At 54.6% G+C, this 13,972-nt stretch overlaps 2 protein-coding genes across 3 annotated transcripts in view; one reads left to right on the plus strand and one right to left on the minus strand.

Moving 5' to 3' along the window:
• Window positions 1-6,000: 6,000 nt before the first annotated feature.
• NCDN (neurochondrin) lies at window positions 6,001-10,077 on the minus strand. Its single transcript, XM_054086399.1, has 6 exons — window positions 9,961-10,077; window positions 8,123-9,109; window positions 7,703-7,920; window positions 7,305-7,529; window positions 6,971-7,113; window positions 6,001-6,687 (listed from the first exon to the last, which is right to left on the minus strand). Exons 1-6 carry the CDS (start codon window positions 10,060-10,062, stop codon window positions 6,251-6,253), a joined length of 2,112 nt encoding a protein of 703 aa, XP_053942374.1. The 5' UTR covers window positions 10,063-10,077; the 3' UTR covers window positions 6,001-6,250.
• A 468-nt stretch (window positions 10,078-10,545) lies between these two features.
• Window positions 10,546-13,972, plus strand: part of KIAA0319L (KIAA0319 like) — a 30,502-nt gene continuing 27,075 nt past the window's right edge. Inside the window, exons 1-2 of one of the 2 annotated variants that reach the window (XM_054086495.1) lie at window positions 10,546-10,699; window positions 12,647-12,813. In XM_054086495.1, coding sequence (XP_053942470.1) covers window positions 12,672-12,813 — 142 coding nt within the window. In that variant the 5' untranslated portion in view covers window positions 10,546-10,699; window positions 12,647-12,671. Of the gene's footprint in view, window positions 10,700-10,771; window positions 10,787-12,646; window positions 12,814-13,972 lie in introns of those variants that run through there. The other variant, XM_054086496.1, reaches the window with a different exon arrangement.

The following is a 13,972-nucleotide window of genomic DNA, read 5'->3' on the forward strand; positions in this document are numbered from 1 at the left end:
TGCCCCCACTCCCGGTGCCACCTCCGGGGCCCCCAACCGCGGCCCCGACGCCTCAAAGCCCTTTTGGGGAGAGCCTGGAACCGAGCCGCGAGGACCGGGGAGGATGCAGGGATGGAGTGATGCTCTACGGTTTGACTTTCGGTACCCCGGCAGGAACGAGAGCCCCGGGGGCTGCTGCAGCCCAATGGGGCCGGTTCTGCCGGGAGAGCCCGGGGCTCCCCCCGGGGCGATTCCCTCTCCTCCCCGATGGGAAGTGGGGAGCCCCAGCGGGGGCAGAGGGAAAAGTGTGTGGGGGTGCTCCGGGTCTGGCTCTCTGCCCGAGGGGACGGGCGGGAGGGGGGTGAGACAGCCGTGGAAACCAGGGAACGATGACAGGGCTCGTGTCTGCTGCTCCGGCCCTCCTCTCCCTCCTCCAGCCCTCCCTTCCTCCTCTTCATCCCTCCCTCCTCTCCATCCCTCCCTCTTCTCCACCCCTTCCCTCCCTCCTCCAGCCCTCCCTTCCTCCTCTTCATCCTTCCCTCCTCTCCACTCCTCCCTCCATCTCTTCCCTCCCTCCTCCAGCCCTCCCCTCCTCCTCTTCATCCTTCCCTCCACTTCATCCTTCCCTCCTCTCCACCCCTCCCTCCATCTCTTCCCTCCCTCCCTTCCTCCCCTCCGTCCCTCCCTTCCTCCTCCCTCCTCCCTCCCTCCCTCCCTCTTGTCCATCCCTCTCTCCATCCGTCCCTTCGAGGCGGTTCCACAGCACCGGGATCCTGAGCTCAGCACCGGGCATCGACGGGGCGGCCCCGAGGGTCCTGGGGATGGGGTGGCACAGGGTGGTATCGGTTGCCCCCCCTCCACGCCCACACAGGGATGCAGGGGATGCTCCGCAGCACCCACCCCCGACCCCCCACGGTCTCACTGTGCCCTTTGCGGCGCAGGAGGTGCCATCGTTGCCCGCGTGGAATCGCTGTGCGAGCAGAGAACAAACCCTTTACCCCAACCGTAATGCGCCGCGATGTGTGATAGGCATTAACAAAAACAATCCCGCATCGCGTTTAATTTAATTCCACTCTTCCCGCCCTGAGCTACAGCTCCCTTTATTTTCATTTTTCCTCTGAATTCCCACAACTCAGACCTCTTTGATTTCCAGGTTTAATTAACAATGCTCATTAAATGAATTTTTATTCATTTCTTTTAATATTACCCTGCCACCTGTCTTAAGGACGCCAGGGCTGATCATTTATTCCATTTTTTTTCCCATTAACGGTGGCATTTAAGGGAGGGAGGAGAGATGTGCAGAGGTGGAAAAGGCTGCTCTGTTCAAATCTCTTCAACCGCCCTCTTCAAATGCCGTTCGAGGACGCTGCTCCTGAAAGTTCTGTATTTATTTTCCACCAGATCCATTTCATTTGCTAGGAAAAATTGGATTGGACATGCTGTATTTTGCAGTTATGTTCCAGTTCATTCTTAATGTCCCTTACTCCTCTAGTCCATATAATGCCGAGTCTTTATCCATCTGAAAGAAGGGAAACTGTGCCAAATCCAGGCAGGAAGAGCCGCGAGCCGGCCTGGGCGCAGGACCACGGGGTGAGCAGGAGGATGGGTCCAGCGGCAGCTCGGGGAGAAGCCGTGTTTCCACCCAAAAATGAGACAGAGGAAACCTGCAAGGCTGACAGACAAAGGGGAGGTCAAACAAAAGGCGAAGCCGCCCCGCTGTCACCAAACACGCAACACGGCGTGGAGGGGACAAGGGGATATAGGGCTGCCAGGGGCGCGGGTGGGGCTTCTCGCTGCCCCCAGCCCAGCAAGGGGACAAGGGACCTCATAACAGGCAGGAGCGAGCGGCTGGGACTGCAGCTGGGGGTGTCCGTGTGCTCCGAGGGTCCCTCTCCTCCAGGCTTTGTGCAGGTCCTCCACCCTGGCATCCTCGGAACAGCGCACTCCGAGCACTGCAAACACCTCAATGGTCATTGCAAGACAAATGAGACCTGCCCGAGTCCTTCACCCCCCTGTACGGCTTCACCGAGAGCATTTCCACCCACCTGGTGATGAGGGCAACCTAAACCCATGGGTCTCCGTGGGCAGGAGCAGCCACCAACGGTGACAACGAGCGATTATTCGCTTTTTATTCGCAAGGTGATGGGTGTAACCAATGTCACCACACTGAGTGCTGCACAGATGCTGTCCCTGCAGCCGCTTTGCTCTGTCACTGGTTTGACACGGCCAGAGTGATTGCTGGGGGTCATCTTCCTGCTCTTTAGCTCCAGGTTTAAGGGTCCTGTGCCCACCCAGCTGGGCTCGTGGTTCGCTCTGCCAAACTTACTTCATGTTCACGACCATGGAACTGAAACAGCTGCCCAGGGAGGGGGTCGAGTCGCCTTCCCTGGAGGTGTTTAAGGAACGGGTGGATGAAGTGCTGAGGGACATGGTTTAAGGGAGTGTTAGGAATGGTTGGACTCCATGATCCAGTGGGTCCTTTCCAACCTGGTGATTCTATGATTCTATGGTGAGGTCCTCAACACGAGACCTGTCCCCTCACCTCCCAGCTATGGGGAATGTTTGCTGTCAGCCCACACCGCCACTCCACCCCAGGGACCACTGGTTGCCTTTGCACCCAAGCCAGAAATCTCTGAAAAACTGGTTTTGTAACAAAGGTCCCGGTGCTCCTTCCCAGGGAGATCGATGGCTCTGTCGGCTCTTCGGGAGAGCGCGAGGGGCTTGAGGGAACAACCTCTGCTTTCAGGGGTCAGCAGCGAAAATACCTGCGGGGCAGGGCAGCAGGGGCACGGGAACAACAGCGCTGCAGCCCTGCGTTCGGTTCTGGAGTCCTCAGCACAGGAAGGACATGGAGCTGTTGAGTCCAGAGGAGGCCACGGAGATGATCCAAGGGCTGGAGAACCTCCTGTATGAGGGCAGGCTGAGAGTTGGGGTTGTTCAGCCTGGAGAGGAGAAGGCTGCGGGGAGAACTTAGAGCATCTTCCAGTGCTGTAAAGGGCTCCAGGAAAGCTGGGAAGGGGCTCTGGATGACGGAGAGCAGAGAAAGGATGAGGGAAAGAGGTTTCAGCTGGAAGAGTGGAGATTGAGATGAGATCTTAGGGAGAAATGTTTTGCTCTGAGGGTGGGGAGACCCTGGCCCAGGTTGCCCAGAGCAGTGGTGGTGCCCCATCCCTGGAGGGGTTCCAGGCCAGGTTGGATGGGGCTTGGAGCCCCTGATCCAGTGGGAGGTGTCCCTGCCCATGGCAGGGGGTGGGACTGGATGGCATTTGAGTTCCCTTCCAGCCCAAACCATCCCTGGGTTTCCCCTCCCTGGGAATCCAGGAGAAGGAACCTTTTTGCTACGGGGCTGGAAGCTGGGCAGGGCTTTGCAGAGGAGGATGGGGAGCCTGTCGAGGGGTGGGCAGGGGACAGGGCAACCCCCTCACTCCTCAGACCTCTCACCTTCCCCCTGCGCTACCCGGTGGCGAGAGGTTTGTGGGAGGGGGCTGCGCTTGGTTCCTGCAGCGCAGCAGCCAAATAGCAGCCTTATGAAATATTGAATGGTATTGTCAGCGCTTTTGGGGCGATGTGAATAAACACCGTAAGATAATGTGCGCCACCATCGGGTTTGCGATGGCATTATGACATTTAAGCTGTCAAAGCGAAACAGAATGTGCATCTGCTCCTCTGGGGCCTTATCCGTCTCATCCGTGAAGGATCATCTTTTTTTTCCTGGAGAGCTCGCCCTGGTGTTGAAACTGCACGGGGAGATAAAGCACGGTTTGCTCTGGGTGTTGCTGGCTGCGATCCCACCCCGCACTGGGATCCCAAAGCGCCGTGGCAGACAGGGGACGTTACGCGATGCCATCATCCGCCTTTCTGGCACTACGGGTTTGATGCCCGCAGATCCCAGCTGCCGGCGGCAGAACCTGCGGTTGGGCTCGCAAACCTCGGGGTGGCTGCGGAAGCACCCACAGCCTTTGAAGCCTTGGCCAGGCTGCTGGGACACCACCTCCCTCGCACTGGGCTGAGCCACCCTGGGCACGTTGGAGCCTGCAGACGAGCGCAAGCAGAGCCAACGGAGGCGCCCACGTGGCAGGAGGCCTCCACAGCTCCAGTGCTCTCTCCTCTTGCACGTTGCTGTGCTCCTTGTTGTCAAATCCCGGGGATCCAGGGAAGGGAAACCAACGTTTTAGGGGTTCTTGATCCAGGAATGTGTTTGGAAGGTGGTGCTCTGGGCCAACAGAGCTGGTCAAGGAGCCAGGGCATCCACACAACACATCTGCTCCAACATTCAGCCTGGTAACATTCCAGAGCAAGGCTGGTGTCTCACCTCATCCTCCTCAGCCAAGAGAAGTGTGTTTAGTGTTATGCAAACAATGAGCCATGAGGGTCTCTGGGAGAGTTCTCGCAGTTCTGGTGAGGCACAGGTGGTCTTCACACCTGATGGGACTTCCCCGTTAAAGAGAATGAGGGACAGGTGCTCCTCTTCAGGCATCTACTGGTGGCCAAACTCTACTGCCCTGAGGATAAATTGGGGGACTTCCCTGAGCTCTTGGTTTGCTCCCAGGCAGCCTGTTGGGAATTAGAGACCTGCGGCCAGAGGCCTCCTGGTCTGGGAATGGTCTGGCTTTGGATGAGGTCCTGCGGGCCCAGGTTGGGTCTCCTGTCAGGTGCTGTGGAAGCTCCTGCTGCTGCCTGCGGGGATGAACGATGGCCAAGACAGCCCCGCTGACCGCAGCGCTGGGGGAGAGAGGAGAGCACCCGCCTGCAATACCTTATCTCTCATTAGCGCTAATGACAGCTTGACGCTAATGGGGACCCCACACCCTTTGACCAGAGGCAGAAGAGGACAGGGAACAGTGGAAGGTAAAGCATTTGAGGGTTTGGGTGTTTTTTCTGCCTATCTGCGATGCGTTTCTGACTCTTCCAACACACCGATGCTTCCCTGAGGCGCAGGGATGAGCTGTTCTTGGCAGGATGGGGAGCCTCCCAGCCCACGCTCCGGCACAGGTATGCTCTTTTCCAAGGCCAGGAGGTTCATTTGCTTGTTTGGCTTCCATCGCTTTCTTCAGGTAGCACCTACCTTTGTTCTGACTTGCATTAACTTTTCAAGGCTGGGCTGGAATGATCAGAGACTTCTGAGGAACGGCAGACACCTCCTTGCCATCCGTGCGAGGTGTTTGCTTCCATAAAACAGGGAGCTAAAGCCATGCCTAAAGCAGGAATACAGCTGGCCTCAGCCCTCCTTTTGCCCTCAATAGAACCAGCCTGGACTGGTCCCAGCAAGGCTGCTGCTCCCAAGCTGCTCCTTGGCTGACATCTGGTGGAAAAGCTTTTCTGGCACCAAAAGCACTCCTAAACGCTGGGACATTGCTCTCTGGGGATTTTGGGGATCACTCAACCCATGCTGAGAAGGGATTCACCCCCACATCCTACCTGCCCGTACACCTGGCCTTTCCCTTCCTTAAAGCAGCGCTTCTCGGGCCCTAGGGAGCCCGCCAGGGAGATTCCACCCCATCCCGCTTTCACAATCCCTCCCTGAAGGTCCTTAAGAGCCCCCCAGGCCTCGGCAGCTTGAACCCCTCAACGTTCCTGCTGTGCGTCCCATCCCCACAGCCTGAGAAATACAAACCCTGCGCCTCGTGTGGGTTTTACAAGGCAAAATAGGCAACAGTGAGGGGTGCCATGAAGATTTTCCTACGCGTGGATTTGGGATGATAGTCCCAGAGGAGATACGAGCAGTGGAATCATCCCACAAAAAGGCATCTGTATGTGTCTGCACCAGGAGGGGACAGGTCTGTGCAGAGTTAGAGTTATTCCCACTGCTACTTGTGAATTTGAAAGCTTCTCCTGATCCTCCCTTTTGCAGCTTTCCATGTGGAATGCTGAGCTACTTTACCAACATGGGCAGGTCTCTGGGATAAAAGCAGGTGACATCCCGGGATGCTTGCTGCGAGAAAACCACCAGAGGATGTTAACGCGAGAAGCGGGTGACTTCCCAGGGCCCTGCGCAGAAATAAAACCAAGTACTCCGTGATGTGAAAAATAAAGAAAACATCTTTAATAATAAACCAGGCTGTTCCTAAAAGAAACACTGACAGACGGGCAGGAGGGGCATGTTGGAATGTTCTGAGGCAGCAGTGGTTCCGCACATCGGGTGTGGACAGAGCTGAGCTCTGCTGCATCGCTCCAGTTTAAGGAGTTTGGTATATTTGCATGTTTTCTGTCTCTATGTGGCACCGAAGGGTTGATCAGATCTTGTTTCCCACACCAGGGTGCTGCTGGCTCTTCACGGCTCTGACAGACATTGTTCCAAAGCGGCCATACCGTACAGGTTGGCCCATTCCACGCCGTGGTGTGATAGGATCACGTCCCTGCAGGGCTCGCTGGCTCTGGCCAGTTCTACCAACACGCCCTGGAAAGCGGCAATGAGCTCAAAATCCAGCGAGGCTGGAGCAACGTGGGTCAGGAGCTCTGAGAGGCTTTCCAGCCACTTTGCCTGGAGGACGGCTTGCGGCAGCCAGGGGAAAAGCGGCACGCAGCTGGCCAAGGCCTGCATCCCCAGGAACCAGAGCTCACGGATGTCATCCCAGGTGCTCGTGTAGGCAGGTGACACAGCCACAGCCAAGCTGTCGCTACCGGGCTCTGCCTGCGCCGTGTGGGCCTGCGATAGGAAGCAAATGGCAGCTCCGAAAAACTCCTTGGCAGGCTGCGTCCCCTGAAGAACTGGAAGGAAAAGGAAAAGAATGACTCGATACAGAGCTCGCTCAGCTAAAGGAGGGGACCTTTCGTTGGGTCTGTGCTGTCTTGGGGAGAGCAGAACATCATCCTCCTGCCCTAGAGATCTCTTAATCCCAGCCTATCACCCTGCTGAGTTTTCTGCATATTTTCCGTTCCTCTGACTTATTTAGTTTTGTCTTTTCCTAACACAGAAAATGGATCCGTTTCCATTCTCTGTCTCTGCCCCTGCAGAGCAAGGTGCAGCTTTGCCAGCGGGAACACTTCTTACCTGCAGAACTCGCAAGGATCCTGGCCATCATTAGGCCCAGCGTGACAATGTTCGCTGTGAGAACCAGGTGATCCTTCTGGGGCAGCAGAACCGGAAGAGACTTCAGCAACACGTCCATCAAGGAGGAGAAGGTTTTGTCTTGCCTAGACAGAAAGCAAACCCGGAGATGCACTTCCTGAGCACAGCCAGAAGCACCTGAAAATGTCATGGTTAAATGCAGCCCCAAAAAAGTAAAGTAGGTGTTGAAAAAGCAACATCCCTGCAAGCTCATCGCACTGTCAGTTGGAAGAAAGAGGATGCACAATCTTAACGCGAGATCCTGTGGTTCTGTTACCTGATGAGGTCGGGCACGGTCACAACCAGGTTAAGGAAAATCCCGCACGCAGTCTGCAGGCTCATTTCAGCGCTTGGCAGTGGAGTCAGGGACCCGCACTCAGAGGCAAGCACCTCCCACTGACGCAGGAAGTACTCGCACAGCAGTGCTGGTGCCCCTTCCGAGATGAGGATGTCCCGGGGCCTGTCTTCTGCTGTTAAATGGCAAAAGGCAGGGAGCAGCAGTCTGGAGGGGGAAAGAATTGGAAACATGAGACCAAATAGGTCTAAGCCCTGCTTTTATATACACCTGAGGGGGAAAAAAAGCCAAGAAATTGGCACTGCAGGGAGAATGGAAAACTGGTAAGATTTCAGCAACTTTGTGCTAAAATACATCAATTCTGTGCTTAAAACACGCACCTCAGAGCATCCTGGGGTAAGACAGAGCCCTCGGTGCTGACCAGCTCTGGCTGGGGAGCTGTGCTGCCCTCTTTGAAAAGCTTCTTGGTGTAATGAACAAGGAAAGGCAAGAGCTCACAGATTTCCTGCTTGAGGGAGGATGTCTCTTCTGCCATCCAGGCTCCAAGGATTCGAACAGAAGCAAATATGAAAGGATCTTGTAGCTCCTCGTCTTTAACCTGCATGAAGAAAGCAGACAGAAATGACACATTAGGGCTGCTGTCCTATCAAGCTGGTGCAGGTATGAAATCCATAGTGGGCCGAGATGGACATCCTGCCCTGCGCAGCGACAGCCCTGAGCTGCTGAGCTCAGTGTCCCAGCAAAGAGCTACCACAGCAACCCAAAGAAAACATGCTCTTTGCTCGAAAGCCCTGAATTACCTGTCTCAAGTAGAATATTACAGCTCCAAATGCCTCCTCCATGATCCTCATGAGCTGCATTTTCTGCACGTCTTCTAGCAGTGGTTTCTCTTCTCTCAGGCACTCCTGGATCCCCATCTCAATAAGGACATAGCAGGCTGTTACCACTTCTTTCTTCCCCTCCGTCTCCAAGGGTTCTGGCTCCTCTAGGGTCAGCCGGACTTCCACACAAGCCAAGTTCACCAGCAAGGCCAGGAACTTGCTTCCAGCACTCCCTGCTGGGATCCACTCCGATCCACAGGCCTGCACGAGGCAGGCAGCGAGCTTCAGAGCAGGGTCCCGCTGTGACTGGCTGAGTTTACTGCCCAAGATGTTGGCCAGCCCTTTGTAAAGTCTACAGAGGCACTCGGAGCCCTGCGAGTCCTGCGTGAGAGGTGGTGATAGAGGGATGAAGTGTGGGAGCACCTCACACAACTCAAATTTAGTCATGTCCTCAGCCTTGAGAAAATCATTGGAGAGCTTGCTCAGCACAGCCAGGAGGTGTGGAGCGTCCCTCTGCCAGCACTTTGCCTCTGCTATGGCCAACAGCCCCAAGAGCAGCGTCAAGGCACGGTCAGAGCCGTAACCGCAATTCAGGTAGGCCTGGCACAGGGCAGACACCGTCCCTTTGGTCACCAACTCTCTGGGGCCCCTGGTAGTGGCCAGGACAGCACTGAGGCACTGGTATGCATCATCGATCATGGATGTGGTGTCCGGATCACAGGGGGAAACCAGGATGTCATTGAAGGTTGGGATCTTGTTCAGGATCTGGGAGTGACCTGCTAACTCTGGATCAGTGCAGAAACATGCCAAGAGAGTCAGGCCCAGCGCCCGGAAGGTGTGCTCGGGGCAGCCGGCCGGGGGCTGCCTGGAGGCGAGCAGGCGGTTTGGAAATGTGAATCCGATTGCATCAAAGATCTGGCGACGAGTCTTGGCGTCTATTTCACCAGCTTTGACTGCTTTAGTCACCTGTGAAGCAAACCAAGGGTGAGTGCATAGCACAGAGAGAGACTTTCCTACATTTCAACTGGACCCTCCGCGTCCCACATCTCTACTCCCTTTTGACAACTCCTTTAGTAACTTTTATGGGTGGGGTTTATATTTGAGGATCATGAAGTGATCCGAGGGCTGAAGCACCTACAGTATGAGGACAGGCTGAGAGAGTTTGGGTTGTTCAGCCTGGAGGAGAGAAGGCTGCAGGGAGACCTTAGAGCAGCTTCCAGTACTGAATGGGGCTCCAGGAGAGCTGAGAAGGGGCTCTTGATCAGGGAGGGCAGGGACAAGATGAGGGGAATGGTTTCCAGCTGAATGGTTTCCAGCTGAATGAGGGGAGATTCAGATGAGATCTTGGGAAGAAATATTTTGCTGTGAGGGTGGGGAGACCCTGGCCCAAGTTGTCCAGAGAAGCTGTGGCTTCCCCATCCCTGGAGGGGTCCAAGGCCAGGCTGGATGGGGCTTGGAGCAACTGGATCCTGTGGAAGGTGTCCCTGCCCATGGCAGGAAGTGGAACTGGATGGACTTTGAGGTCCTTTCCAACTCAAACCATTCTGTGCTTTACAGGATTGAACGGGGAAGCCCAAACGACTTCCATGAGCGGAGAAAAGCAAACAATGACTGCTGAGCCGGCGCTTGGTCTCCCCCAGGGCTTTACCAGCAACGCTGACCAACTTTCACCCCCTTCCCCGTTCCTGAGGGAGCCCCAAGGCGTGGAAGCCCCTCTCCCCAAGGTCTCAAACGCATCAGCCCGGCTGTCCGCGCCGTTTGGGGGCTCCAGGCGGGTTCTCCTGCCCGTGCGCGCTCCTGGCGCCGCGGGGCCTCACCAGCAGCAGCGCTGCGAACTGCTCGCTGTCGTTCCTGGCGTCCCTGAGCACGCCCAGGCACCGCTTCAGCGTGGCGCTACTACTCCCACCGCCCTCGGCCATGGCGAACGCCGGCTCCGCCACTTCCGGTATTGTGGCCCCGCCCACCCGCGGGCCTCTTAGCCAGTCAGCACGCAGCTCTTGCCTATTAGCCAATCAACGTGAGGCAACTGTCGCTCAGCCAATCAGCGTGCGTCCTCTCTGCTGCCGCTCAGCCAATCACCACGCGGTCTCCGCTCCGCCGGCCAATCACGTGCCGCCCCATTCATCAATCCCTGAAGCCACTGCCTCCGCGGGAACGGTAGGCAACGCACTTCCGCCCTCGGCCTTTCAGCCAATCACTGCGAGTTTCTCGCTCCGCCAGCCAATCGCCTGCTTCTCTATTGGGCGGTCCCTGAAGCCGCCGTTCCCGCGCGAAGTACGGGCAACGCACTTCCGCCTGCGGCTTCTCAGCCAATCATAGCGCGGCTCCCTCGCCGCCCGCCAATGGCGTGGCGCCTTGTTGGGCAGTCGCTGAAGCCACCGCCTCTTGTGGGCAAATCCGCCGTGTGTGCGCGGCTTGCGGGCCCCGCCCCGAGCTGCGCCGTCCGGGACGGCGGCTCCGGGCACCGAACGGCGCGTGAGGCTGCGGGGCGGCCGCGATGGAGCCCCGGCCCGGCCCCGCCGCCCGCCTGAGGAGGAGCCGTCACCGCCCCGCGTGGTAGGTGCCGAGCCCGGGCTGCCCCGGCGCTGGGTGTTGTGGTTGGAGCTGAGGGAGAGTGAGTTCAGCCCAGCAGCTGCGTTGTTTGTAAGTTAGACAGGATGCCCCGCTGAGGACACGGGGCTTTAGAGCGTGTTTCTTCGTATAGTGCTTGTCCAGACACCCTAAGGCCTTGTGTTCGGTGTGATCTGTGCTGAACAGAGGTGTTTTCTTCTCTAATCGCCTGTTTGCAGTCTCTCCCTCTCCCAAATGCAAGATCAGACATTGTTATTGAAGCTAAGGTAGAGCTAAGTTCATCCAACCAGCTGCATTGTTGGCAAGTTGGACAGGACGCCCCTCTGAGAACATAGGTTTTTGTAGTGTGTTTATGCAAGTAGAGCCTTGTGTTCAGTTCGGTCTGTGCTGAACAGAGGTGTCTTCTTCTCTAATCGCCTCAATTTGCAGTCTTTCCCTCTCCTAAATGCACTGTTAGACAGAGCTGGAGCCAAAGCTCCAAATCAGCGAGAGATCTGACTGTTGTGAGGGTCATAATGACATTAAAACGAGTCTTTGGAAAGTAGTAGAACATGCACAAGGTTTCTGGGGAAAATAATACGTGTATTTAAGTGGGAAACCCAGTCCGGCCCAGCTCTTGATGCAAAAAGGAGTTACTGTTACAGAAAGTGGAATATTGTTATTGAAGCTAAGGTAGAGTTAAGTTTATCCCAGCAACTGCATTTTTTATAAGTTAGACAGGATGCACCGCTGAGAGCATGAGGGTTTATACCATAGTTCAACTAGTGCTTGTCCAGCCGCTCTAATGCTTTGTGTTCAGTGTGGTCTGTGCTGAACAGAGGTGTCTTCTTCTCTAATCACCTCTGTTTTCAGTTTCTCCCTGTCCCAAATGCAAGGTCAGGCAGAGCTGGAGCCAAAGCTCCAAGTTCTGATTCTGTCTTCCCTCTTAATGCTTCGGAAGCGACAGATTTGGCACATACTTCATCTTTTTTTAAAAATAGAGAATATTTATTACTTGTGATATGAAAGCGTTAATTATTTCATATGATCTGGGGCTGAGTTAGATTTCGGTAACGTATCATAGATTTATGGAATGGGTTGGGTTGGAAGGGACCTCAAAGCCCATCCAGTTCCATCTCCTGCCATGGGCAGGGACACCTCCCACTGGATCAGGGGCTCCAAGCCCCGTCCAACCTGGCCTGGAACCCCTCCAGGGATGGGGCATCCACGGCTTCTCTGGACAACCTGTCCCAGGGCCTCCTCGCCCTCACAGCAAAACATTTCTGCTTAAGATTTCATCTCAATCTCTCCTCTTGCAGCTCAAAACCATTCCCCTCATCCTATCCCTGCCCTCCCTGATGAAAAGCCCCTCCCCAGCTTTCCCATTAGAAAGTCTGTGAAGAAGCAATGGTAATTTGATGATCTGTGGCCTGCAGAGTGAGAAATGAGGCAAAACAGGTCCGTGTCCCTCCGCACGCTGTGTTATTCTTGTCTCTCTCTGTTTCTGGCTGGTGCCAGCCAGCGCTGACACGCAAGCGACAGCAGTGCCAGGCAGCTGCGCTGGGTTTATCAGTGCCTCTGTGTCTGCTTGTGGTGCCGGCTGCCTCTTTACTGCTCGTGGCGTATCTGAAACTGAAATGTTCCAAACACTGTTTTGGAATCCCCTGGACTGTGGTATCGGATATTTTGCTGCTGGGAAGTGGTGGAGGGAAAATTCACAAGGGTGATGGGGAAGGCAGTCACGGTGCCCTGCTGGAAACTTTGCTGTGGCGGGTTTCATTTTATTATCAGACGTTGATAGTTCCTTAGCAGCAGCTGGACTAAGTCGCAGGTGATGAGATAAGGCATTCCTTTTCCTCCATAAATGCTCCGTGCTCTTCATAGCATTGACTGGATCTGTGCAACAGCATCTTGATTGCCAGGCGATGTTTTGTGTTCCTTCTTTGTTTCCAGAACCCCGCTGCTGCCCACAAAGGCCATGGAGAAGAGATTGGAAGCCAAGTTCAGGATCAGCGCCCGATTCCTGTCACGACACTGCCTGGGAAAACCTGCAAGGGAGCTGGGAAGTCTGCAGCTGCTCTACCTGTGCACGTGCCTGTGTGCCTTGTGCCCCTCGGCAGGTGATTCTTCTCTTCCTGCTGGGACCGTGTCTATGTTTTCTTATTATATCTATCCCTCTCTCTTGTTTTAAGCATCCTGAAAATGAAGTTATTTGCTGCTAGGCGTTGTAGGTGGTTTAAACAAACAAAACTTTACCCTTAATAGTTACTAAAGGAGCTGTCAGCAGGGTAGGAGAGGTGTGGGGTCCCTTCTTCTAGCAGTAAATTGCTCTGGTAACCAGCTTCTATTCTGAGTAGCCCAGCGGCCAGCAGCGGGGTGTCTGTCTGTCCCACAGCTGCTGTTGTGCCTCTTCACATGTAGTGCTGGCTTTCAGGCACTTGTCTGTATCTCACAGAGAACTTTCTCTGAGCTGAGAGTCTTGGTTTTTTTTTTCTTTTTGCAAATAATCTGGAAAATAATTTCATCTAAGGAATACTTGAAGCAAGTTGGGAAGGCAAGAATGTTTTTCTAGCCCTAAGGTGTTTAACGTTCTCCCTAAAGGCAGTAAGTCAATAATCTGTGTTTGCCTACAGACAATTGTTGCGTTTGTTTTTTTTTGTTTCCTGTTCAAACTTGGGTAACCAACCTCCTTCTCAAGTAAATAACCAGGTTAGTGGCTTGTATAGAAATTTTCACGTAATGGATTGTGTAGGGTTTTTTTTGTTTTTTAAGTTCAGATTCTGACTTCTCAGAGTGGCTTGGGGAGCTCCTGTGAATGCTTTGAGGCCATATCTCTCCTAAGAGGTATTTTTCCCATGCGTGAAGGTAGCATTCACCAGATCCTAGTTACAAAAGTTTGTTGTGTGCCTTTTTTTCCTACTTTGTTCCATTTAGAGTGAATTACAGGTCCAAGGTGGAGGTGACCTCTGTGTCTCTCAGCCTGTGTGATGGCTGCCAGCAGCTTTCTCTTTACTGGAAGGTTGCTGTGCCTTTTTGAAAAGGGGATTGGTTTCCTTTGTTTCTCGGTTATGTGGACATGTTCTGTGCTACAGCATCTCTTGTTTCACTGGCCCTTCCTGGACACTCACCAAGTGACAGATTTGATTAAGCTAATGAGCTGTGTTTCCTTAATCAGCTAATTTAGAACCTGGAAAGACCTACTTGTGTTTCTGGCCCCAGCAAAAGGGGTGTTTGGATGGTGTACAAGTTGGACTGCATGTTTCCTTGTAGACTGGGCTT

Source organism: Cuculus canorus, chromosome 22 (assembly GCF_017976375.1).
Source record: "Cuculus canorus isolate bCucCan1 chromosome 22, bCucCan1.pri, whole genome shotgun sequence".
Lineage (NCBI taxonomy): Eukaryota > Metazoa > Chordata > Aves > Cuculiformes > Cuculidae > Cuculus > Cuculus canorus.

Bases quoted from the DNA above. Each gene is read 5' to 3' on its own strand.
- NCDN (XM_054086399.1), bottom strand. From the start codon at position 10,062: ATGGCCGAGGGCGGTGGGAGTAGTAGCGCCACGCTGAAGCGGTGCCTG. The intron at 7,114-7,304 runs GTAACAGAACCA...CTTTCTGTCTAG, and splicing joins ACCGTGCCCGACCTCATCAG to GCAAGACAAAACCTTCTCCT. The intron at 6,688-6,970 runs GTAAGAAGTGTT...TTTTCCTTCCAG, and splicing joins GATCCTTGCGAGTTCTGCAG to TTCTTCAGGGGACGCAGCCT.